This window comes from Hemicordylus capensis, chromosome 2 (assembly GCF_027244095.1).
Source record: "Hemicordylus capensis ecotype Gifberg chromosome 2, rHemCap1.1.pri, whole genome shotgun sequence".
NCBI classification, from domain to species: domain Eukaryota; kingdom Metazoa; phylum Chordata; class Lepidosauria; order Squamata; family Cordylidae; genus Hemicordylus; species Hemicordylus capensis.
Window position 1 is genome coordinate 291,962,788 of NC_069658.1, and position 27,702 is coordinate 291,990,489.

Sequence of the window (27,702 nt, forward strand, 5' to 3'; positions counted from 1 at the left end):
AGTCAATCCATGCAACACTTAGATTTGTTTTTCTTCTCTTGCAAATTTTAAAATCATTTTGTCACTCAGCAGCTGGTCTTTTGTGCCTCTGGTGTTCGAGCAATTTCCTTTCTGTTCAACTGGAAGCTGCTTATTAGTTAATAAGTGTTGCATTACTTCATCTGCTATTATTCCAGTTAATAATTTGAACATGGTTGGCAGGCAGGTTATCGGTCTATAATTACTTGGAACTGCACCTTTTGCTGGGTCTTTCATGATGAGATGAGTTTTCCCAGTTGTTAGCCATTGTTTTTTATTATTATTATTATTATTATTATTATTATTATTATTAATTCGATTTCTATACCGCCCTTCCAAAAATGGCTCAGGGCAGTTTACAAAGAGAAACAACAAACAAATAAATAAGATGGCTCCCTGTCCCCAAAGGGCTCACATTCTAAAAAGAAACATAAGACACACACCAGCAACAGTCACTGGAGGTACTGTGCTGGGTGTGGACAGGGCCAGTTACTCTCCCCCTGCTAAATAAAGAGAATCACCACATGAAAAAGCTGCCTCTTTGCCCAGTTAGCAGGGGCTAACAGAGTTTAACCCCTAGCAGGGTTTATAGCGTTTCAGACTCAAGCCTACTCCTTATGTTATATGTGATGAAGTCCTTATATGTGGTTGTGGCCTATGTATGCAGACTCCAAATACATTTTGTTATTCCCTCCCACAAAAGCCAATAAATTGCTTAATGAACCTGGTTTATACATGGGCCTTTATCTGAAGCACCTGCAGTGCATGTTATTGTAAATATTTGAAAGAACTCACTTGTTCTTCCACTATGCCAAGAGAAGTGCTGGATTACTTTGGAAATATTCTGATATACATTGTTGCTTACTACTCTTACCATGGTGAGTGGACCACTGCTCTGTGGTGAGCATAATGAGTGAGTCCAAGCCATCCACTCAATATTTGCATAGGACAGCATGGTTTGCCTCTGCAATTGCACAGTAAAGTAAAGTGTGCTGTTGAATCGGTGTTGAATCCTGGTGACCACAGGGCCCTGTGGTTGTCTTTGGTAGAATTCAGGAGGAGTTTACCATTGCCATCTCCCTTGCAGTATGAGATGATGCCTTTCAGCATCTTCCTATATTGCTGCTGCCCCGTATGAACTGGGAAGCTTTTTCACCTGGGCATTGCAGCTCAGGAATCTGTGAAGGAATCTGTAAAGATCTTAATAAGTGAAAAGCCTGAGTTCTTTGCTTTAGGGTGCTTCTAACAGTGTCTTTCTGTAGACTTGGCAATCTTTGTTCTGAAAATTGATGTTTTTAAGATATGCACACATGCATGTAACTTTCGGTTAAAGTATGTTTGAACTTACTGGAAATAATCTTAAGATACATGTCTGTGCTATATGCAAATAATATTTATATTGACAACTATATATATTTTATGCATTTTTAAAATAATGAAATAATAGAAAAATTCATTTTTTAAAAATGAATAGAAAGTAATGGGGGCATCAGTGCAATAGGACATGGGGTTTCAGGACCCCATAATTCTCTTACAAAGGTGAGCTTTAAGATCAACTCAGAATGTTATCTTGATTATACCATCAAGCAAAATGACAAAGTCATGTGAAGAGGTTCTCAGTGCAGTAAATGTAGCAACAAAAAAGAAAAGCTGACATTTTATTCATTTTTAATGCTATAAATTTCTTCTTTGATTTTGTTATCCATATAAAGCCCACAGGGAGATTCAAAATAACCCAGAGGATACAGTACCAGTTATTCTGCTTCATGTCGCTTGTATGAGTCAATAAAAATGATACTACAACAACAAATATTTATATGCCGCTTTTCAACAAAAGTTTCCAAAGCGGTTTACATAGAGAAATAATAAATAAATAAGATGGATCCCTATCCCCAGAGGGCTCACAATCTGAAAAGAAATGTAAGATAGATACCAGCAACAGTCACTGGAGGTGCTGTGATGGGGGTGGATAGGCTAAATAAAGCCCTGCTAAATAAAGAGAATCTCCCCCTGCTAAATAAAGAGAATCACCACATTGATAAGGTGCCACTTTGCCCAGTTAGCAGGGGTAACAAAACATCCTTCCCATATTTTGCTAGTCCATCTTGTGAAATAATGTAGGTCATGGTATTTCAGTTTCGCATTCTGCCCAAACTGGAAATGTCATAAAATATATAAATATAAATATAAATATAAATATAAATATAAATATAAATATAAATATAAATATAAATATAAATATATATATATATATATATATATATATATATATATATATATATGAAAACCAGTCCTCCATTTCAGTCAGTGGAGCAAACATACTCCAATGTTTCCACAGAAGCTGAGAACGTCAGTGGGGTGAGCATTGAAATGGGGATAACTTATGAATGCCAAATACTTTCTTCTCATAAGTTTGGCTCAAGAGTGCTCTGACATAGATGTTCAGCTCAGTAAGAAAGCATCTATTTGGATGGGCTAGTATCATGGAAGATTTTGGGGAAAGAGGGAAGAAAGCTATACAGGAAAATGGTGCCGGCTGTGATTCCCCTTTAACATTGGTGCAACAATGTACCAGTAAATTGGTTAGAAAATGCCTTTTTCTGCTGTCTGGACCAGTGTTTCTCAAACTTTTTGGAGTCAAGGACCGCTAAATTCTTCATGCAGAGTTTCAAGGACCGCTACATTCTTCATGCGCAGTTTCCCGGACCAGCAGTTAGTAAAGGGGTTTCAAGTCTGTCTATCTGTCTCTCTATCAGACTTCTATACTGCCCCAAACATGCATCTCTGGGTAGTTTAGAATGAAAATAATATAAGCATTAAAATAATTAAATTTGGAATCTTTTGCAAACATGGAATATTAGGGGTTCTTAACCTTGGGTCTCTCAGTTAAACTCCCATAACCCCCAACAACAATGGCATTTGGCCATTATGGCTGGGGATTATGGGAGTAGAAGTCCACCAATGTCTGGGTACCCAAGGTTGAGAATCCCTGAATCTAAAAGCCTGGGTGAACAAATTTGTCTCCAGTATGTCTTCAGTATGTGCGGGGTGGGGGTGGAGGTGCTTCTGATTACTCAGTGGAGAGGGTATGTTGGGCCATTAGAAAAATTCAAAAGCTACATGGGGCCAATGAAAACAACATACAAGCAAGCCCCACTGATGCAAGAGGGAAACAGCGTTCCCTCTCAAGGCGCTTTGACCACAACAGGCAGCTGGGTTTCAATCAACCAACCTTTGGCTGCAAATAATGAGCATGCAAGAACCAGCAGCCCTTCAAGTGGCGCCCACTGCCATACTTTTTCCTCCATGCCCCCGCACCGCATACAGTTTGAAGCTGTAAAGATAGGGAATAAGATAGCTGTAGGAAGATCTCAGCAGCACATGGAGGCAAGGCACAAGAAGGGTCCCATGCCTCCGTGATACTCTTCCTCTTCCGTGCCATGTGCAAAATTGAGGAAGTGAGTGCCTTGATTTCAGTTTGGGGGGGGGGTTGACTCCCAGTCAGGGACTGGCACTCAAGCCTTCGGGGACCGGCAGCGGTCCAGGGACCGGTGGTTGAGAAACACTGGTCTGGACTACCATTACAGTAAGTACTATGTGGGAGATCCATCAGCATGAGTTTGCCCCACAGCTTGCAACAGCGAGCTGGTTTAGTATGCCTTGCTTCTGCTACAAAAACTATAGTGGAGGGAAAAGATCTAAATTTTATATTCTGGGAGTTATATTCAGCAAGTTTAAGGATTGGACCATTAGTCCAATTGATTTAAAAATGCACTTTAATTTAATAATGCATTTAGAATATATTTCTGATTCATTAACTTTATTGACACCCATCACATGCTCAGAAATATTTATCCCATAATCCAGATATAATTTATCTTTACTACAGTGTGTCAACCTGAAGGTCTACCCTGGGTGGAAAAAAGTTGTGTTTGTTTGTTTATTTTGAGAGGAGAGCTGGTCTTTTGGTAGCAAGCATGACTTGTCCCCTTAGTTAAGCAGGGCCCTGGTTGGATATGAATGGGAAACTAGAAGTGTGAGCACTGTAAGATATTCCCCTGAGGGGATGGAGCCACTCTGGGAACTCCCTCCCTGACTTCTCCAAGATAGAGCTGAGAGAGATTCCTGCCTGCAACCTTGGAGAAGCTGCTGCCAGTCTGTGAGGACAATACTGAGCTAGAGACTAATGGTCTGACTCAGTATATGGCAGCTTCCTATGTTCCTGTGTTCTCATATTCAATTCATACATTTGAAGCTGGGATATAAAAAGTTGAAAATATGATTGCACCTTGCTGACAAAGATGACCATATCTCCTCCTGTGGAATTAAAATAAATAAATTAGTAAATGAATATTGTTTTCCAAATGCCTATATACTCAAATTAGGTTAAATGCAGCTCAAAGCAAATTGATGAACACTAGAAATAGAGACTCAGTGTTTGTCTTTATAAGACCTGTGAAATCCCTTGATTAAAATAAACAATACTGTAACAAATGGTATTGTGTGGTATCTGGCAAAGAGAGAGCCATTTCTATAGTTTTGTTTAAGTGAAAAGGAGTCAAATCAAATCAAATCTTTATTACAGCCATTGACCAGTATATATACAGTTCTATTGGTTTGTTTTTTAAACACAGTAGATAGAGAAGCCCAAGGAATTTATCATTTCCCCAAAATATTTGCCCTTTAGGGGAGAACTACAATTGAGTGGCAAGATCTAGGGACTAAAATACAACATTTAGCTACATTATAAGAAACTAGCTGGGCCGGGCGCAGAGCATCTGTATCTCTGCTGCCCGGCTGGCCCGTTTCTCCCCCCCCCCACCTGCAGCTTCTGGCTAGTGGGCTGGCTCACTGGCCCACTTCTTCTCAAACCCCCGTCCCTCCGCCTGGCACTTTATGGCTGGCAGACCACCCAGAAAGCCGGCCCGCCACCTGCTACCACCCTCCTGCCAATTCCCAGCTGCTGGACTGGCCCTCCACTGCTGCCTGCTCCCGACGGACAGCCAGCCCGCCGCCTACTCCTGCCAGCTAGGCCAGCCTGACTCCGCCGCCTGCTCCCAGCATCCCTGTTTTCTCCCCATCCCCATCGCTAGACCATCAGCTGCTTGCGAACTCTCGCAAGAGCTGCCACACATGGGATTAGCGATGGGTACGTTTAAGAGAATTATAAGATAATGTAGATATTATTATATTTATCTGCTAAAAGAAACCAAATGTAAAATTCATCAGGTCAACCTGGAAGATCCTTTACCATGAGCAAAATTAGTTTATGGAACAATAAGAAAGCACAGTAATGTAGAACATGGCCAGCTGATTCAATATCTCCCTCATCCACAAGGGCAGAAATATTGCTGAACAGAGATCTTTTTGTATGCCGTCTAATAGGGCCGACAAGGGGCCATTGAAATGGGCCCTAGAAAAGGTCCACTGATATTGGGGCACAATCAGTGTACCCAAATATGGTGCTGGCTGAAAGCTGGGGATATGCCTAAGGGCCCTGTAGGCTCAAGTCACATTGCTTAAATTACTTTGAAGTTGATGTCCAAAATTTGTTGTTTAAAGATTTCCTTGACCCTCTCAAAACCCAGGGATATTTAACAATCTGAAGAAAAGCTACATAGAGATAAGTTTCTGATGACCGTCTTAACTCATTTCAAGGGGAAATTATTAGTAAGTATTAAAGGAGCCAGTCCTGTTGTTAAAAAGTTCACCTTTAACCAGTAAATGATCATAGATATCCAGATTTTGCCTTCAACCCTAATCATTCCAGCTTCCAATCTCAGTGCCGCATTAGAGACACATCTTGGAGTAAGGAAAAGTACTCTTAAAATGCCAGATTGGACTCTTTCAAGGAGCTCAAAATTAGGGTAAGGACCAAATTGTGTTCCATAATGTAACTGCACCAGCAGCCTAGCTGCAAATAACTTAATAGCCGCCGGGAGAAAACTTCTGAGAATAGCTGCAGCATTTCTTTGGGCAGAAGAAATGATGACTTGATCAGCCTGAGTCGCCACTGTTCCTGAAGCCTGGAAAACATTGCCTAAGTATTTAAAACAAGTAATTTGCTCAATAGCATGGCTGTTTCTATTCAACTTAGGCATCTTTTGTCTGTTGGCAAAGACCATGACTTTCATTATTTGGCAATTGATTACCAGATGTCCTTCAGTGCAGGGCCTTAAGACCAATCTGCATTTGCAATATTGTATGCGGCATCATCCGCATACAATAGAACAGTCAAGCACTTATTCACCAACTTGGAGGCATGATGATCTAAACCCTGCAACCATTTAATTCGGGAGTTAATATAGATGTTGAATAAATAGGGGGCTAGTATATACTGTTTGAACACCCTTCTGAATGGGGGTGGGATTGGAGAGTTGGCACACAAGATTTCACCTAACCCTTAAATTGGTGTTTTCATAGAGTTTGTATATAAGTAATAATAGGTGCTTGTTGATTAAAGAGTTCTTAAATGGCACTATATATTGAATCAAATTCTGCCCTAAAGTTGACCAATGCCACAAAAAGTGATCTATTAGATCTGCCAGCATATTTCTCCAACAAATGCTGCAGAACAAGGCAATGGTCCATAGCTGATCTGCCTGTTCTGCGTCCTGCCTGTTCCTCTAAAACACCCTCTTGGTCTATCCAGAAGTGTCTGGCATACAAATTGCTAATTATATTCCGCAGGCTTATATGTAAATGATTGGCAGGATCATCTCTTTTGCCTTTTTTGAAAATCGGAATGGTGATGGCTGTACCCTAATCTTTAGAGGAGTAGTCTTCTCTCATGGTTTGTTTAGCTAATACCTAAAGGTGCTTCTTTTATGCCACTGATAAATGAATAACCCATTAATGAGACCTTGTGAGGTAACCTCCTCAGGTGGTGAATTTTGCTATCTCTGCAACCCCCCACGTTTGGTACCTGCCTAGGCAATCACCCTAATTTGATGAAGAGCAGAAGGAAGCATATGGTCCTTCAAACATTTTCTTCCCCTCCAGTTCCACCCTCTGCCTTTTCAAATAGTGAAGAGAATGGTATTTGGAAGAAGAGTGCAGTTGTCACTGCTTCCAGGTGAGAATAAAGAGGAGGTTAGGAAGGATGGTCGGGGGTGGTGCAAAGATGGCAGTGAACTTATTAAGTTGCATGGAAGAAAGAGAAGCCAGAAATAAAAGCTTAAAAGGCGGGGGGAGGGACACAGATTTCTGGCAAAATGCTTTGGTTGATTATTTTGACTCTAGGCCAAAAATAAATAGATTTCACAACAATGTCATAAATCTCCAAAACTATTTCTGTACAAGGAAATTGAAATGTAGTGACTGTCTCTGGAACTTCCAAGTACTTGGGAAAGTGAGAGAGGATTCTTTTAAAAAATTATTTTAAAACGCAAAAAACTCCTCTGACTGCAGGATGCTGCTATTATTATTGTTATTATTAGTAGTAGTAGTATTAATTCACACAGTCAGACAGATATTATTGACTGGTTTATTTTATGCAGACATCGAGTCCTTCCCAAGGACCTGGGATGGCTGAATTTTATTGTCAACGTTGTTGCTGTTGTTATAGATATCGCCGCAGAATATAGGCTGTTCCCAGTAAAGTTGCTTTTTTAAATTGGCTGATGGTTATTATTATTATTATTATTATTATTATTATTATTATTATTATTATTATTTCTTATTTACACAGTCAGACAGGTGTTATTGGCTGGTTTGTTTTAGCCAGACATTGAGTCCTTCCCAAGGACCTGGGATGGCTGGATTTTATTATCAATATTGTTGTTGTTATAGATATCGTCGCAAAATATAGGCTTTCCCCAGTAAAGTTGCTTTTTGTAATTGGCTGATGGTGATTTATGTAGCCCCTATGGTGGGGCTACATAAGATACTCTTCAAGATGTTTTGGAATTGCATGTACGGCACCAATTACTACTGGGATTATTATGGTCTTCTGCCACAGCCTTTCAATTTCAATGTGTAGATCTTTGTATTTAGTTATTTTTTTCTATTTCTTTCTCTTCTATTCTGCTATCACCTAGTATTGCTTTGTTGATTGTTTTGACTTGTTTTTCTTTCTTCTTGACTACAGTTATATCTGGTGTATTGTATGGCAGATGTTTGTCTGTTTGTAGTCGAAAGTCCCATAATATTTTTGCATCTTCGTTTTCTACAACTTTTTCAATCTTATGGTCCCACCAATTTTTGGCTACAGGTAGCTTGTATTATTTATTTATTTATTTATTTATTTAGCACATTTTTATACCACCCTAACCCAAGGTCTCAGGGCGGTTCACAACAAACAAATAGTAAAAACAATTTAAAACAAATAATAAACAATCAAAAGTTTAAAAAATTAAAAAGTTAAAAAGCTAAAAAGTTAAAAATTAAAAAGCTAAAAAGCTTGGGTAAAAAGATAAGTCTTTAGACCCCTTGTAAAAGCCACTAGAGATGGGGAGACTCTTATTCCCATGGGAAGCGCGTTCCAAAGTCTCGGGGTGACAACAGAGAAGGCCCGTCCCTGGGTGGACACCAAACGACATGAAGGTAGCCACAGACAAGCCTCCCCTGATGAACGTAGTGGACGATGGGGATCATGCAGAAGAAGACGCTCTCTTAAGTACTGTGGGCCTAAGCTGTTTAGGGCTTTATAGGTTATAACCAGCACTTTGTATTTTGCCCGGAAACCTATCGGCAGCCAGTGCAACTCCTGTAATATAGGAGTAATATGGTCTCTTCGAGATGACCTGGAGACCAACCTGGCTGCCGCATTTTGTACTAATTGTTGTTTCCAGACTACGTACAAAGGCAGCCCCACACAGAGCACATTGCAGTAATAAAGTCTGGAGGTTACCAGCAAGTGTACTATTGTTTTGAGATCATGAACTTCAAGAAACGGATGCAGCTGGTGTATCAACCGAAGCTGATAGAAAGCGCTTCTGGCCACTGCCTCAGCCTGGGAAACCAGGGAGAGGTGTGGATCCAGAAGCACTCCCAGACTGCATACCTGTTCCTTCTGAGGAAGTGTGACCCCATCTAGAACAGGTAGATCAATATCGCTTCGCGAGTGACGACCGCGCACAATAAGTACCTCCGTCTTGTCTGGATTCAGTCTCAGTTTGTTATCCCTCATCCATCCCATTACTGCTTCCAAGCAGGCATTCAGGGAGGATATGCCTTCTCCTGATGATATTGACATGAAGAAATAGATTTGGGTGTCATCAGCATACTGATAACACCCAGCACCAAATCTCTGGATGATCTCTCCCAACGGTTTCATGTAGATATTAAAAAGCATTGGAGACAGTATGGAGCCCTGAGGGACCCCATATAAAAGCTCAGATTTTGAAGAGCAGCAGTCTCCAAGCGACACCATCTGGAATCTGCCAGAAAGGTAGGAGCGGAACCACTGCAAAGCAGTCCCTCCCACCCCCAAAACTCTCAGACGTTCCAGAAGGATACTAGGGTCGATAGTATCAAAAGCCACCGAGAGATCCAAAAGGACAAACAGAGTCACACTTCCTCTGTCCATTCCCAATTGGAGATCATCCATCAGGCCAACCAAGGCAGTCTCCACCCCATAGCCCGCTCGAAAACCAGTTTGAAATGGGTCTCGATAATCAGTTTCCTCCAAGACCACCAGGAGGGAGCTGGGAGGCCACCACCCTCTCAATCACCTTGCCCAACCATGGGAGGTTGGAGATAGGCCTGTAGCTATTAAACTCTGAGGGGTCCAAGGCAGGCTTCATAAGAATAGGTCTAATAATTGCCTCCTTTAAACAAGGAGGCATCCTGACCTCCCTCAGAGAGGTATTTATAATTGCCACCAGGCTCTCCACAACAACCCCCTTGACAGATAGTATAAGCCACGTCAGGCAAGGATCAAGCAGACAGGTGGTAGGACGCAGATGTTCCAGTGTATCTTCCCTGCTACATTGTCATGCCTTTGTTTGTAGTCAGTCTGTGCGATCTTTTTACAACAGCTGATTAGATGGTCCACTGTTTCATCTGCTTCTTTACAAAGGCAGCACTTGCTGTTTGTTGTTGATTTTTCTACTTTTGCTATTATTGCATTGGTTCTTAGTGCCTGTTCTTGTGCAGCCAGTATTAAACTCTCTGTTTCTTTCTTCAAGTTGTCATTTTTAAGCCACTGCCAGATCTTGGTGATGTTTGGTTTTCCAGTTATATTGTGCAAATATTGACCATACAGGGGCTTCTTTTTCCATTTTTCTGTTTGTTACTTTACTTGTTCTTTCCTGTAGTCCTGCTTTGTTTCATTGGTGTTGAATAGTTTTGCGTTATTGACCATTTTAAGTGCATCATCTTCACTGTCCTTGATATATTCTTCAAGGCCTCTTTTCTCCTCCTCTAATGTTTGATGGACTTGCAGCATTCCTCTTCCACTTGAGTTGCGAGGGAGGTATAACCTATCTACATCACTGCGAGGGTGCAGGGAATGACTGATGGTCATGATTTTCCTGGTCTTACAATCTTACAATCTAGCGTCTTACAATCTAGCGTCTCTAGCTCTGTCTTACAATCTAGCGTCTCTAGCTCTGTCTGGATCCAGTCTATGATTCCTGCAGTGTATCTAATAATAGGTATAGCCCAGGTATTTATGGCTTGTATGGTATTCCCATCAGGTGTTTATGGCTTGTATGGTGTTCCCACCATTGAGTTTGGACTTTGGAATTTCCCACCATTGAGTTTGGACTTTGGAATTTTTCTAACTCTCCTGATGTATTCACTTCCAATTTTTCTTTTAACTTCAATGTGTACGATGTTATCAGCCTGGAAAATGCCTGGACAATTAATAATTATTATTATTATTATTATTATTATTATTATTATTATTATTATCATCATCATCATCATCATCATCATTTCTATGGTATTGCTATGTATTATATTGCTATGGTATTGCTATGTCGATTCTTTTCACTTGTTAGAAGTGAAATGTTCTTGTTAGAATGTCCTCCTTGGGAAGGACTTGATGTCTGGATAAAACAAACCAGTCAATAACACCTATCTGACTGTGTAAAATAATAATAATATAATGGCCTCTGTCTGACTGTGTAAAATAATAATAAATAATAATAATATGAAACCATTTGGACTATGTTGGATGCAGATGCTCTGAATCAGTTGCTCCAAAGATGCTTTGTTCGATTCAGAAAATGCATTAGAAAATATGCAGTAGATTGATGGGTTTTATGATGCCATATCTTGTGGTGCCAGTTTTCTAAGTGGCCAGAATTAAAGGGTTACATGAATGGTGGGGTTCAGAGATTACGCTGAGTCAGGATGGGTAGAAATGCAAAAATGTGGGTAGGGGGTGGCCTAATTCTGAGATTAGGCCAATGCATAAAATTAAAGCATTAGGTGGAAAGCTGGCCTTCTGGTAACAAACATGAATTTCCCCCTTTGCTAAGCAGGGTTCACCTTTGATGACATTTGGATGGGTGATTCCATATGAGCACTGTCTGCTATAAAATTTCCTTTCAGGGGATGGGGCCATACCTAGGTGGTAGAGCTACTGCTTGCACATAGAAGGTCCCAGGTTCAATCCTTGGCATCTCCAAATAATGCTTTGCAAAGACTTGAAAAGCCTGAAACCTTGAAGAGCCACTTCCAGTCAGTATACTGCGCTAGATGGACCAACGGTCTGTCTGACTTGGTATAAGGAAGCCTGCTATGTTTCTAATATCCTTACTGTAGTTACACTATGATGTATTTGTAAAACATGTAATAACAAGAATCCACCCCGAAAAAACTGAATAGGAAAAATAATATAAGTAGCAGTGCCCGGGTTTTTACCTTACACTAACCACTGATCCCTTCTCAGAAAAGAAGAGTCTGCAAATAAACACAACATTATCAAATTAAAAGGGATGCTGCAGCAGTTTCTTGTCCTGAGAGGTTGGACTAGAAGACCTCCAAGATCACTTCCAACTTTAAAACTTTATAGTTTTATAGAATGAGTGATTTGAATAGATTGGTTTCTCTCCCTAGGTCACTGAAAGAGAGTGCTCTAATTAATGAAGTGACCATGTGAGGGCCACCCAGATTCAAATCCCTGATCAGCCATGATACTCCTTAGATGACCTTGGCACATTACAGAATTATTTTAGGATAATATATGGTAATTACCAACTACTTTGAACCCCTGGGACAGTATGGAAAAGAAGTCTAAATAAAGTGCTTTGTTTTGGGTACACTATATGTTGTCAAAGTTTTCTTTCCATTAGCAAGTAACCCTGCTCTTTGTTGCATAAAATTAATTCTCTTGACATCACCCTTCTCTCCTTCAGTACAATGTACCATAAACAGGATACATTATATTCTGAATGCAAGCATAAGAATGTTGAGTCATATAAAAGTTAAATCCTGAGTATTATACCAGAAGTGCCCTGTAGCTTAACAAAATTTGTCTAGTCTTTGCCCAGTAGAAATTGCTCAGTAAAATGTATAATCTCATAACTTCCCCTAATTTATATCTATTATAGGGAAGGTAGAAGGAAAATATAGTAATTAAGGTTTCCAACAGAATAATACCTGCAAAGGGTAAGCAGAGGCGTAGTTACAGAAAATAGCGCCCAGGGCAAGCACTGAAATGGTGCCCCTGTCGAAACATCTGGCACAGACTTAGAATAAAAACTGCTTTGTTCCAGTAGGGTGGGGAAAAGTAACTTAGAAGGGAAATACAAAAACAAGCCCACCTCTCACAGAAAATCAGCACAAGGTTCCTGTAAGAATTTAGCAGTAAACTGGGTTTTCCAACAGTCCCCAAAATTGTCACCTCCCTATTGACTGAGCCATCCATGATTGATCCCTACAGGGAACATAATTCATTACAGTAAAGGTTTTCAAATGTGTGCCCTCTGATATTGCTGGACTACAGCTCCCATCATCCACAGCCAAAAAACCCACTGTGAGTGATGGATGTTGTAGTCCAATACCTGGGGATCCATGTCTGAGAACCCCCTGCACTCAACAACTGAGAAACAAAGAAATAATTACTTTGACATTTATTTTTTACATGTGTATTCCACTCTTCTTCTAAGGAACTTCAGGTGGCAGATATGGTGTCCCACATTTTAGTCTCAAACTTGAAATGGGGACACTCAAAAAACATTCAAAAACATGATTCCCACATGCACCTTGATGTAAAAGGTAAAGGTAAAGTATGCCTTTTGTTTTCTTTTGGTAGAATACAGGCGGGATTTACCAACCCTGAAGTGGTACAGTCCAATGTTTCACCTCAGGGCTATACCACATCATTTTAATGAATATGTAGGCTAGAGCTGCAGTGGATCCACCTATCACAAGCTCTTCAGACTTTGAGTAAAGGTACTTCTAGGGTTTGCATTCTTGCTGTAGCAAAAACTACTTTTATTTGTTCTTACAATAAACTCCTTTTGTTAATTAAAACCTCTCTTCCAAGCCAATTTTCTTGAGTTCAGACACTTGCACAGATTAAAACTGCTTGGAACTCTCTCCCTTTTTAAGCTAAATTCCCCACATTTGCCCAAACTGGGGGTGTTGACCAATCATCCCCAGGGCAGTTCCATCAACAGTACAGGCTGACAAAGTATGGAGAACAACATTGTGAAGCGCACACATGTACCCAATAAACACAGTATCACAGTTCCAGACTAAACTATGTCTGGAAGTGCCCTTTTATTCCTTTTGGCCGGAGAGATATTTGAAAAATATTTTAAAAACAAGCAAACAAAAAAACTCAGAAGCCATAAAGTGCTGAAGAAAACTTCTGATAGTCATACACTGGGATTTACAAAAAATACAAGCTACCTGTAGCCAAAAATTGGTGGAACCATAAAATTGAAAAAGTTGAAGAAAATGAAGATGTAAAAATATTATGGGACTTCCGACTACAAACAGACAAACATCTGCCACACAATACACCAGATATAACTGTAGCCAAGAAGAAAGAAAAACAAGTCAAAATAATCGACATAGCAATACCAGGGGATAGCAGAATAGAAGAAAAAGAAATAGAAAAAAATCACCAAATACAAAGATCTACAAATTGAAATTGAAAGGCTGTGGCAGAAAAAGACCAAAATAACCCCAGTGGTAATTGGCGCCCTGGGTGCAGTTCCAAAAGAACTTGAAGAGCACCTCAACACCATAGGGGCCACAGAAATCACCATCAGCCAATTACAAAAAGCAACTTTACTGGGAACAGCCTATATTCTGCGACAATATCTATAACAACAACAACAACATTGACAATAAAATTCTGGCATCCCAGGTCCTTGGGAAGGACTCGATGTCTGGATAAAACAAACCAGTCAATTACACCTGTCTGACTGTGTAAAATAATAATAATAAATAATAAATAAATAAATACATAATTTTAAAAAAGGTGTGCATGGGCAGCTGGGAACTGTAGTTCCTCCATTACTATCCCCACACTTTTCCTAATTTGCTGAGGCAAAGAAACAGATGGCTCTCAGGCAGGAAGATCTGGTTTCATATCACAGTAAGGCCTTCACTGTGTAGTAAAGAAAGTTTCAAGACTGCCAGATTTGGTACCTTCATCCAGGGTCCAAAGCAGCTCGGTACCACATTAGCACCAGGTTCCAATCTGGCCTTGTATAGAGCTTGTGCCACAAGCCAAGTCTAAAGAGAAGTAAGAGCAGAGGCAGGCGATTAACTGGGAGGTTCCAGGGCAGTACTGGGCAGGGTGGCCATTAGCAATCTCGGGTTTCGTATCACACTATGTGTTTGGGCCAATTATAGGAGTTTGGGACCAAAAGAAACAAAAGAGTACAAAGGCACAGGGTTTCCTCAGTGTGAAATTCTGGGCTTACCAAGGCATGAGGGCAGGTATGCTAATAAGTTGTTATTGAGGGTCAAGGGAGTGGCATGGGTAGGTTGGTAGGGCAGTGCTATCTAGCAGAGCACAAAGGCAGCAGGGCCCCCAAATATGCCAGTTCAATGGATGGTTAGAGTGTGGTTGGTTGTCCCATTGAAACCTCCCTATTGTCCCAGAACCCATATTTGCTGGGATAGTAATTTAGCCTCATAAAAAATGCAAGAGTACTGCATGCCATCCCCAGCTTTCTCAGTCTCAAAACACAACCCCCCTACCTATGTGAGTTTGAAAGATCAAGATGGAGTTTGAATTCCAAAGTGGGAGGAATGCTCTGGCAATAATTCCCCATTACTGTAGAACACTAAAAACCCCAATAGTCTCTAAATTGCAGCCCAGGTAAGAAAACTTTCAATTTTACAATGATTGGCGTTCTATTGGAGACAAACTGAATCATTTACAAGGCAAGGAATGGAAGTCCACCATAAGTCACCTCACAGCTCACTTTCACATTAAATAACCACTAGTAAAGGAGTTAAACAAGGGTGCAGTTTGGCACCTTCCTTGTTCAATCTTTACATAAATACCCTAGCTCATGGTTTCTTAACCTTGGGCCCCCAGATGTTGTTAGACTACAACTCCCATCACCCTCAGCCACAAAGGCCATGTATGGGGATGATGGGAGTTGTAGTACAGCAACATCTGGGGCCCAAGGTTAAGAAACCCTGCCCTAGCTAATAATCTCTCTGATCCAATGCTACATTCCCCAACTATTGTGGGTGCAGCTATCCCAATCCTGCTGTATGCAGATGCTGCTACTAACAACTCACAAACTCCTATGGGCCTTAGGAGAGTGCTTAGGCTCTTGGCCACTTACTGCAAGGACAAACACTTGGTAATTAACTTCCAGAAATCCAAAGTCATGGTCTTTGACAAGAGGCCTAAAAGATTTAACTGCCATATAGAAGGTCATCATATAGAGCAGGTCAATAGTTTTAAATATCTGGGTGTAATTTTTCATGCCACTGGGTCATGGAAAGCCCGTGTGGACTACGTTGCCCAGCAGGCACAAAGAAGTGCTTCAGCAACATTAAGATTCTTTTGTTCCAAAGGTGGAGAAATTATCTCTGCAGCGCTAAAGTTATTTGCTGCTAAATCATTGGCCCAACTTTTGTATGGCTCACAACAGGGCCCCTTCCCTAACTATAGGCTGCTGGAAATAATCCAAAGTTTGTTTAGAGCAGTCTTCAGGGCCCCTCGGTGTATCTCCAGCGCTGCACTGAGGTTGGAAATGGGCCTCCAGAGGGTGGAAACAAAAGCATGGATTTTAATCCTCAGTTATTGGCTTAGGATACATTTCTCCCCTCTGGGACTGATCCCTCTTATGTTGGCCGATAGGTTTCAATCCACCTGGACACGAGCACTGATGGGTAAACTGTCATCACTCAGCCTCTCTGCTGAACATTTGTCAGTATTAGATTACAGTCAGGCCAAGGAGATCCTCAATCAGAGGGTCTTGGACATTGAACATTAGAACAATTTAAGCTCCATCCCAGCGACTATAAAAGGGCGCCTTGGTGACTTCAACCAGGAACCTGCTAGCTAGCTATTGTCCCTCTCTTTACTGAGCCATCACAGGGTTTTCCTCAGAGCAAGATATGATGCCTTACCATCAGTGGTCTTATTGGGAAAGTTTTTGAAAACCCCTCTGACCAGTCGGTTATGCCCCTGTGGCTCAAGTGAGGTCAAATCTGTCCACCATATGCTGCTGTTTTGTCCTTTTTATAATGATAGCCGGTGCAGTCTTATTTCTCCCTTGCTATCACGCTTTCCCAGCTGGACTGCTGAATTTTACGCCATACTCCTCCAGGCAGATAAGAAACCTTCTACCACCTACAAGGTTGCCAAATTTTGTGCAGCTGCGGTTAAGATCTGTCAACAGCTAACCTCTAGTCCTTCTTTTTAGATGTTGCTAGATAAGGCTTCTATGTTGGTGCATTCTGTATGATTTACTTCTTATCTGAATGCAGTATCATCTGTTTGTATATATAACTGATCAAGGATAGTAATAAAGTATTTTGTTCATAAGTCACCTCACAGGCACAAAAATAGAGTCAATGAATGCACTGCAAGTGCATATGATGCAAAAGAAGCAGTTAGTTGTGAGGGCTGGAATATGTTTCTGTCTAAGTTACCTATTTTTACATGTATGCTTCTTTTACTTTGTGAGTGAGTGATAGGGGGATAAAAGAGAGAAACTGAAACAAAGTTGTTGTTGTTTTTAATGTAGACCCCAACCAATTCAATCTATGCTGCTGTACTGAACTTGGCAAGAGAGGTCTAATTCTGTAATGCATGACCTGTGTCGAGATCATAGTGACCACTGCTCTTTCATACAGCATGAAACCCCATTAGTTTCTGTCAGTGTAGCCTCACTCAAGCAGAGGCTGCTATGTGAGACTTCAGCCACATTGACATCCTGATCCTTCCTTGTTTGCATAGCCTGCACTCATGTGGATGTTATTTGTTGTGAATGTAAAGGTCAGCATTCTGACATCAGGCTAGTACTTAGCTTTTGAGTCTATTGATTTGTGATACCTCTTATTTACACTGGGCTTCTCTGCATTTCACTAATGCTGCTTCAACTCCTGAACCTCAGACATATGTACAAATAACAAGCATGGTAAAGCAGTCATACTAAGGGCAGCAGGCTGGGCTGTTTGTCACGTCAACACTCGTATTGCATTCTTATATTACTATCTGCAGCCACTGAGGGAATAAATTTATGTATTCACTAACTTCTCCTTGAATTCCAGCAGCTGGGAGACATTGTTATCTGGTTTGCGTAAGAATCTGTTCTGAGACAATGAAGTCCAACCTCAGCCAAGACTCTAGCGGGTAGAAAGTAGCTCTCCCTCACCTCACTTCAGTTCTCAAAAATGGGGGGAAACAGTGGCCAAATAGTGCCCACCCCCTGTAAGATATATTAGTTGGTAATCTGAGTGTTTATGCTATCCTTTTAAATCTGATATGCTGTATTTTTGTGTTTTGATTTTCTATATATAAATCAAAACAACAAATCTCTTGGAGTGATTTAGATAAACATATAACAATACAAACAGATTCATTCATTCATTCATTTTTATTTAAAATATTTATATCCTGCCTCTCCAGTACAATATTGTCTGTGGTGGCTCACAACAGTAAAACAATAAAAACAGTATAAAATTTAAAATGGTAAAACAAATAAAGACACGGTGTAGAATAAAATCAATTAAAACAGAACCAATTAAAAATCCATCAGACTGAAGTAAAAAATTAAAAAGCCTTTCTGAACAAGAAATGTCACTTTGGCTAACATACGTGTGTGTAAATGTCAATCAAGGTGACTTACAACATAATATAAATAATATATTCTAATTTTATTTCTATTTGTATGTAAACCATGCCAAGATATTTTTTTGTTGTTGAACTGCAGTAAATAAGTTTTCTAATAATAAACATCCATCCATCCATCCACCTATCCATTCATGCATCCTCAGATATATACTTTACTTAAAAATTGGCTATAAATTTATTTGTTGGTAGAAATCTTGTTGTGTATATATATATATATATATATATATATATATATATATATATATATATTCATTAAGGTTGTATGTAAATAATATTTACAGCCTTTTAGGTTCTCATATAAATGCCATACAGTTGTATTGGACATTCTCTTCAGAATTGACAAACTATAAATGTGATTAGGCTATGTGAAAGATTCTGTGTAGTCCAGCACAGATAGTATGCAAGGTGTGAATGTAGTCTGAAGTAAACTCATGGCAGAATTATACGGAGTATCCCATTTGTCGTGTGTGTGTGTAATGTATGTGCATATGTATGCACACAGGGGATTACTGATCACAGAGCAGACAGCTGAGAATGCCTCTGCCCCACTGCTGAAAGGGGAAAAAATATCTAGAATGACAGAATGGGAAATGAGAATGGGAAAATGGGAAAGAAGTCATAGGAGGCAGGGGAGGTGGGGGAAGTGGAATGTACGTATTCCTGCGCATGAACTACATAGGAATATTACATCAGTAGTAAGGCAACTGCTAACACAGTGCCAAATGTTTAGTTAATGTGGCTGTTAAGGCTGTACAGTTGTATCTGTCTAATAGGATTCGGACTGATATGCCCACAATTTATTTATTTATTTATTTAACATATTTTTATACCGCCCAAAACCTATGTCTCTGGGCAGTTTACAACAAGATAAAAACAACACGAAAACAATAGTTAGAAACAAAAACAAGAAATTTAACACACAACAATTTAAAAAATTTTAAAACAATATTCTAAGACAACATTAAAAACAATCAAAACAGTATTAGTTAAAAGCCTGGGTAAACAGATGCGCCTTTAAAGACTTTTTTAAAAAGCTGTCAGAGATGGGGAGGCTCTTATTTCACTAGGGAGCACATTCCAAAGCCTCGGGGCAGCAACGGAGAAGGCCCGTTGGGACCTTATGGGGCGGCTAACAAATAAAGTTGTTATTTTTATCATCATCATCATCATCATCATCAGTCATTATCATATTTCAGAAACAAGATAACGGAGCCCTGATAGTAAAATCTCTGGTGTTGTGTTGGAAATCCTTCTAGTTCTGACATTCCAATTGGACCAAAACCAGACTGGCAGTCAGCTTCGAGAGAAAATCTTTGCAAGCTGGCTCCCAGGGTGTTTTTTAAGGACTGCATCTCCAATATTTGGTCAAACGTAGCCCCCCAGGAAGGACTCACTGGGTCAGTGGGTGCTTAATAGGGGGTTACTATTGCCCCTACCCCCAGATTTTGGGACTGCAGTCCTTACTACCTCAGGAGGTGAGTGTGATCCCCCCCCCCCCACTGCCGATAGGTATATTGGAAAACATCAGGTCAATTCCTACCAAAAATATCAGGTCAATTCCTACCAACACCAATGGTGTTGGGGAGACTATGTCGGCCTCCTGACTTTTTTTTTTAATTGAATCATATTGGAATTGGCCTGATATTTTTGGTGGTGCACAGGCCTAGTGTCCATGAACTTGTATTTATCTGACTGTACACTGGGCACATGCCACCTTAAGTGGCGTAGCAGGGAAATGCTTGACTAACAAGCAGAAGGTTGCCAGTTCGAATCCCCGCTGGTACTATATTGGGCAGCAGCAATACAGGAAGATGCTGAAAGGCATCATCTCATACTGCGTGGGAGGAGGCAATGGTAAACCCCTCCTGTATTCTACCAAAGAAAACCACAGGGCTCTGTGGGTGCCAGGAGTTGAAATCGACTCAACGGTACACTTTACCTTTACCTTTATACTGGGCACATAATGGTATTTTGTGTGCATTTCCCCCGCAATTAATAATTCATTCAAATTATTAGCATGTTTCAAATGTTAGTCAACACAGAATATCTGGCATGCAGGGTCCCAAAAAATGGACTGTTAAAATTTAAATTTCAGGGAACCTTTTTATGAAGGATGTGACTTGATCTTTTTGTCCTGGGCCTTATTAATATTCCACATAGTTCAGAAAATGGTTAATCCATTTGCTTATTACATTACAAAAGTTTAGTGGTCATGTTCCAAGGTTCTGTATGTGTAGTCCTATAGTTCAAATAACGGCACCGTTAAGTGATCTGCTGGGTTGAAATTAAATAGTCAAGTTCATTCTGACCTTCATCATATTCTGGGGAACCTATACATTTGCCTTTTTAAATTTTCTCACTCAAGTTCATAGCCATCTCAGGAACAGGAAACCTACAATAAAGCAGCATGCCTTTTAATTTAAAGGATACATTGAAGGATATACATGGATGCCATAGGGAGGACTTTGACTTTCTGCCAGTCAAAGTATTTTAAGACATTTCCTCCCCACAAGAGAGATTTAAGAAAATAATTCTCCACTGAAATAGACAGAACTTAGCTTTTGCTGGTTATGCAATCTGTCACAAGTGTAGTCTTCAAATATTTTGCATGGTTTTTCTTCAGATATATTGCTGGTTTTCCATGTGTACTTTTAATACAAAGTTTGGCTCCAATCTAGCCCAAACTGAGCTTTTATATACTCCTGTTGTGTTCAGTGGAAGAACTAGATATGTGCTTAAAGAGATCATTAGCTCATTGGAAGAGATCATGCTTTTGATAAGATCCAAGGTTCAGTCCCTGCTATCTCCAGTTAAAAATAATCTTAAGTAGCAGGGCTGGACAAAAACTCTCTCTGAGATCTTAGAGGCCAACTAAGATCATTTGAGCTTAAATCATTTGAGCTTAAATCAAGCTCACCTTTGGTGTGTGGCATAGTGGTTTACTTGTCACTGGGGTAAAATAATGTAAAATGTACAACTGCTATATTTTAGCATCTTTAGAAGCTGCATTTCCAAGGAATGGTAAATGACAATATTATTATAGATATATTAGGGAGGCATAATAGATGACTTTCACACATGGACCTATAGGTTCTTCTTTTCCCTTCTACCTGTGCAATCCCAGTCCCACACATACTCGCAAATGTGTGGCCAAAACATTTCACCAAGCAACCCTTCCTCATCCACTGCCTCCATACCCACTCACCACCTACGGATGTGCAAACAGGTTTGAATTTGAAATGGTTTGGTTTGGAAGATTTTTCAATTTTTTGCATTTCTCCCATAGGGAATAATGGGGATTTGAGGATGCCCCAACTACCCCCACCCCTGAGTGTTGCCTAGGCACCAAAGTGGGTTTGGGTGCGAGGCAGGTATGGTCACAACTCCCACCGGGAGCCCCAAGCTGGTGGGATTCACGGTTTTTTAAAATTGTTGTACATGTTGTAACCCCTTGCTTCATGCACATACTCTATACTTTCCATAAGACTTGTACTGTACAGCTGAATGCAGAAGAACTTAAGGAATATCTCAGAGACTCTCTTGTCAATCAACCAGTCAATCAATCAATTCTTTATTATAGCCATTGGCCAGCCAACAGATAAAAATCAGAATAACAAATATAACTAATATACACAGTAACTGATATTAACACACAATAAAACAGTATACAAGCATCCAAAATAGATTACTTTAAAAACAGTAAAACAGCTCCTAAAATGTAGACCTTAATCTCATAGCGATATAAAAAAAATTGGCCACCACTTTTGTGATCTCACAGCTTGTATCCGCAAGGCAATATTGTATATAAAAAAGCTCACATCTTCCAGGAAATCTAAGTAACAGGGGGGAGATAAGTTCTTCTCTGACACCTCTATACAAAAAAAACCAATATAACAGAACACAGGTAACAGTTTCTAGGAGGCCAGAGCCACAGGGGTAGAAAACCGTAGCTGAAGAACCCTTAGCTTACCTCCTTTCCAAAAGAGAGGAGGGCAGCACATTTAAGTGAGCCCGAGCAAACGCAACCCAAAACTTGGAAAAGTGAAGCATTGTTAGATAATTTGCACCTCTATCTCCCATGGTGGGAAAAATCCCCAAATGTAGGGGAGAGCAGGTCCTGTTAGCTGAAGACGTAAGTTCCTGACATTCAGTGTCATGCAACCATAGAAACAGTATTTCCTTCACCTTATTATTCTCCAGAGTAAGTAGTTCAGAAGGAGAAAGTCCCAATTGCATTATTTTGTTGTTTACATAAGATAGCCAGGGGTTTGGATAAGAGTCCAACCATAAATATTGGAAGAAGGAAAATTCCCGAATCTCTAAACAGAGTTTAATCCATCTAGCAAAAGTAAACTCCCAAGCTTTACAGGCTATAGAGAAAGACCCAGATTCCAGGCAAAGAACAGAATATGACACACACCTAGGCACTGCAAAGATTGCTCTTAGGAATATAGACTGTACTCTCTCCAATTCAGTTGTTACCCCCTGACTCTCTTATCTCAAAATGTGGTCACTAGTTAGGGTTTTTTTTAATGTTTCCTCTTCCTTTTTCCCTAGTGCATGACCACGAGACAGCTGGATTGATGTACTAGAACATCTTATTCCCTTTTACATCAGACCTTGCCATCCTGTATATCAGGTTTTTGTTCATAAAAAACAATAACAGCTCTTTCTTTCTTTTAGGATTTGATACCTACTTTACTTCACGCACACTGGAGAACAACAGAAGAAATGTATGGTTTGCAGAGTATTGGGAAGAAAATTTCAATTGCAAGTTAACGATTAGTGGGTCAAAAAAGGAAGACACCGATCGTAAATGCACAGGTAATTTCATTCTCTTTGTCTTCATCATGCTGTACGTGGCTTACATTGAAATGACTGTATAGCTGTGACAAGGAAACTTGGTTGGAGACAGATTGAAGAGAGAGAGAGAGTTTTCATAGGCTTTAGAGAAATTGGAACATGGAAGCATCAGCCTGTCAGGAAAAGAGAAATAGATTAGGGGGAAATACACTATTTCTATTTCTGCTTGTCCATCCTGTAGTAACTGACATGTTTCATTGATTTTTGTGCTCAGGAAAGAGAGGTGGTTGTCTAATTTTGAATGTTTTATTCATATGTGTTTTTTAAAAAAAAGAAGAAGAAGAAGAGGGATGTCTTTATAAATGATGGCCTAGGCAATGGCTATGCTTTCTCCAACACCTGAAACCAAAATGTTTCAATTCAAAATTATTTTGGGTAGTAAACTTATCAAAGGCATCTCAATTTAAGAGTACATCTCTGTACAATATATGCTGATACATGTATTTGCTTATTCTATTTCAACCCAATGTTCCTCTCAGCACAATATCATCTACTCAAATAAAAGAACAAAATCAATTAGAAATACCAGCAGCACCGAAAGCTGCATGAAACTATCATATTGAAATTAGACTGCCAGGCCCTCCCATCAGTTCCCGATATGGTGGGGCACTTACTTGGCCAAGCCTGACCCTGCACGGAGCTGGCACTGGCAGCACCCATTCTGGGAGTCCAGGGAGTGTGAGGAAGCCTGGAGGCTGGCCGCCGGCCGTAGCTGGCCATATTGGCCTGATGGGCCATTGCCTGGCTGCAGCCAGGAAACAGTATTCCCCACCCCTCTGTGACATCCCTCTGTGATTACGCAGGGAGAGGGTGTGGGGCCCTGGAGAGCAGCCAAACATGAGATTGTGGGGATAAAGGAAAGCCTAAATGGAGGGCTGGGGATGGGCAAGGAAGGGAGACAGCTAATTGTGTGGGATGTAAGGAGCTGTATAAGGGGCCCTTGGCCACTGATGAATAGACCAGTGGAGACAGAGGGTGGCGGCCTGCATGGGCTCCTGATAAGGAGCAGGGCATTCTCTCTCCCTGGCAGGTAGAGGAGGACAGGAGTACTTGAAACCCCCTTCCCACCTTTCTGAGGCCTGTTTGGCCCCTGCTGTGAGAGGTCAGCCGAGGAGAGGCCCCACATAGACATTACAGTGCTCTGTAAATATCCTGATATAAACAGCTTTTTCCCATTCTTTTGGAAGCTTCCAAGTGACTGAGTGAGTAAAAGTTGCTTTGAAAGAAGCTCTACAAGCTTAGTGCCATTATGGAGAACGTCCTACCCTGAGACACGGACAATCCTAACTTTAGTATTATTGTACCTAGAGAAAGACCTCCCTGGACAATCTAAAGGGGATGAAGGCAGTAGATTTCCACCACCCTCGCCCCCCAAATGAAAATAAACTGGAAACCAATGCAGTTCTTTGAGCAGTAGTATGATGTGGTCATTGTGGGAAGTGCTTTTGTCAATTGGAAAACCACATTTTGTACAAACTGAAATATGGACAAGGGCAACACTTTTTAGAGTGCATTACAGCAATTTAAAGTGGTTATGGCATATATAATATATATTTTTGTAGGAGTGGTACACCTAGCTTATAAACATGGAAAATCCATTGGGACAGTTGTGTACCCCAATAACTCCATATATGTTCAACTCTTTGAGGTCATGCATAGCCAGATGTGGTTGGTGTGTGTGTGTGTGTGTGTAGAAATGCCCTTTCCTTTTAGGGGTGTGCATGACTCAGTTCACCTCAGTTCACCTCAAACTGGGCTGGTTTGCCAGCTTGATCATGAACTGAAGGGGGTGGGGGCGGTTCGGTCCACAATTCAACCAAAACAATCACGATTCAAGGAGAACCACTTCGGCATCGAAAGGAGGTCAGGGGAGTGGCGAGAAAAGTAGTTTACTGTCTGGTGTAGCTGCCAGTACCATCACTCATGCCTCACCACCACTGAAGTCCAAGCGTTCATTGATCCATTTTTAGCAAGCCAGGTGTGCAGCAGCAGTGCAGTTGTGCAGTTACGGCCTGCTACTTTTCTCGTCACTCTCTGGCTGCCCCTTAGTAGATTCCCCCATCCCTTTATTTATAAAAGGGAATCCTCACCAGGTTCCCCTTTAAAAGTATAGCCTTACAAACCACTGACCAGTTAGACTGAACCAGTTTGACAGTTTGGTTCAAATTTGATCCAAATTAGAACCAAACCATGAGTTTTGGTTCATGCACACCCCTATTTACTTTCAGATACTATTCCTAATCCTTGTGCCATTTTTTCACTTATGCAATCTATACAAGTGGACCTGCCCTAACTCACTGGCACATTCACACGTAACCACAGGTCCAGTGGACACACAGTTATGTTCCCCACCCAGCCACACACATCTGTCTACATGCGAGCACGATGAAGAAGAGGCTCTCTGCATGAAGGGCTTGGCGCTGAACTTGGTGCATGAAGGGCTTGGCGCTGAACTGCTTCGCCTCCGACCGGGCCAGTTCAGTGGTTTGATCTCACATCAAACTGGGGGTGTTATATGGATTTTTTGGGCCTGTGAATCCTATTATTTTAGAGATTGGTGTCCCTGATTATATGGTCCCTCCTCCATCTACAGGCACAATGGACATAAATTTGTAGTTCGTGGGTGAACATGTCACATATGAAAGTATAAATATCTATGTATCTCAAATTATGGGTTTTAGAATTAACCACACAAGCATACTCTCTCCTTTCTACAAAAGAGCGCTGGGTCAGTCAAAAACTCACTGTTCAGAATGCGGCTTGTTCTGCTCTGATAGTACTTCCATTTGAGTCCAGCAAATCTCACAACTTGGACACCCTATATAGATAGTATATTGATTGCTTGATGGATTAAGTGCCGTCAAGTTGGTGTCGACTCTTAGTGACCACATAGATACATTCTCTTCAGGATGATCTGTCTACAGCTTGGCCTTTAAGGTCTCTCAGTGGTGCATTAACTGCTGTCATAATTGAGTCCATCCACCTTGCTGCTGGTCATCCCCTTCTTCTCTTTCCTTCAACTTTTCCCACCATTGTGGATTTCTCAAGGGATCTGGGTTTTCACATAATGTGTCCAAAGTATGATAGTTTGAACCTAGTCATTTGTGCCTCGAGTGAAAATTCTGGATTGATCTGTTCTATGATCCATTTGTTTGTTTTCCTGCCTGTCCATGGTATCCTCAAAAGTCTTCTCCAGCACCAAAGTTCAAAAGCGTCAATTCTTTTTCTATCTTGCTTCTTCAAAGTCCAGCTTTCGCATCTATAGAGTGTCACGGGAAAAACCATTGTCCAAATGATTCTAATCTTTGTAGGTATAGACGTGTCACGGCATCTAAATATCCTTTCCAAGGCGTTCATGGCAACCCTACCAAATCCTAGTCTGTGGCATATTTCTTGACTGCTGGATCCTTTACGGTTGATCCTAAAAGGCAGAAAGTATCCACTGCTACAATGTCTACATTATCAATTCTGAGGCTGGTTGTTGTGCCCATTGTCATTAATTTAGTCTTCTTTACATTTAGTCATAGTCCTATTTTTTCCAGTGTGCTCCTTGACTTTCATTATTAGAGCTTGCAGATCATCTGCATTCTCAGCTTTCAGAGTGGTGTCATCAGCGTAGCGCAGGCTATTGATGTTTCTTCCTCCAACTTTAAAGCTCCTCTTGTCTTCTTCCAATCCAGCTTCTCTCAGTATATGTACAGCATATATGCTGAATAAATAAGTAGAAAATATACAGCCTTGTCTTACTCTTTTGCCAATCTGGAACCAGTCTTTTTCACCATGTCCCATCTGGACTGTGGCTTTCTGTCCTGTGTATAGGTTTCTTATGAGAACAATGAGGTGTTCTAGGATGCCCATTTCCTAAGGATATTCCACAATTTGACATGGCTGACAGAATTGAAGGCTTTTCTGTAGTCAATAAAGGACATATTGACTTATTTCTGATATTCTTTGGCTTTCTCAATTATCCAGTGTACATCAGTACATTCTCCAAATTTGCTAGCATAGTTTGGTTACAGCCTTGACTGATTCTTTTTCTGTTGATTGCCATATTCTTGTAGTGATTCCATCAATAATAATAATAATAATAATTATTATTATTATTATTTCTGTACCACCCTTCCAAAAATGGCTCAGGGCAGTTTACACAGAGAAATAACAAACAATAAGATTGAACCCTGTCCCCAAAGAGCTCACAATCTAAAAAGAAAGATAAGATAGATACCAGCAACAGTCACTGGAGGTACTGTGCTGAGGGTGGATAGCGCCAGTTACTCTCCCTCTGCTAAATAAAGAGAATCCCCACATTAAAAGGTGCCTCTTTGCCAAGTTAGCAGGGGCGTACAATTCCTGTAGTCTTCCTACTTGGTAATGACCGGAGTGCTGATCTAATTTCATCTTTCGGTACTAGAGGTTCTTGTAGGTAGGGAATATCTTCCAGAGTATCTTGGATGTTGACATCATGGCTGTACAGATTGTAAGTACTGTATACTCCTTCCTTCACTGTTTGATCTTCTCTGAATCAATTGCTATTTGTCCTTATGGCATCCCTTAACATACCAATTCAAGGTTGGAACCACCCTCTG

The 27,702-nt window shown here is 40.6% G+C and overlaps 1 protein-coding gene across 4 annotated transcripts in view; it reads left to right on the plus strand.

The window, feature by feature from the left end:
* Nucleotides 1-27,702, plus strand: part of GRM7 (glutamate metabotropic receptor 7) — a 715,175-nt gene that overhangs the window by 430,348 nt on the left and 257,125 nt on the right. For all 4 annotated transcript variants that reach the window (XM_053296402.1, XM_053296401.1, XM_053296398.1 and 1 more), the window contains exon 5: nt 22,937-23,077. In XM_053296402.1, coding sequence (XP_053152377.1) covers nt 22,937-23,077 — 141 coding nt within the window. The remainder of the gene's footprint in view (nt 1-22,936; nt 23,078-27,702) is intronic.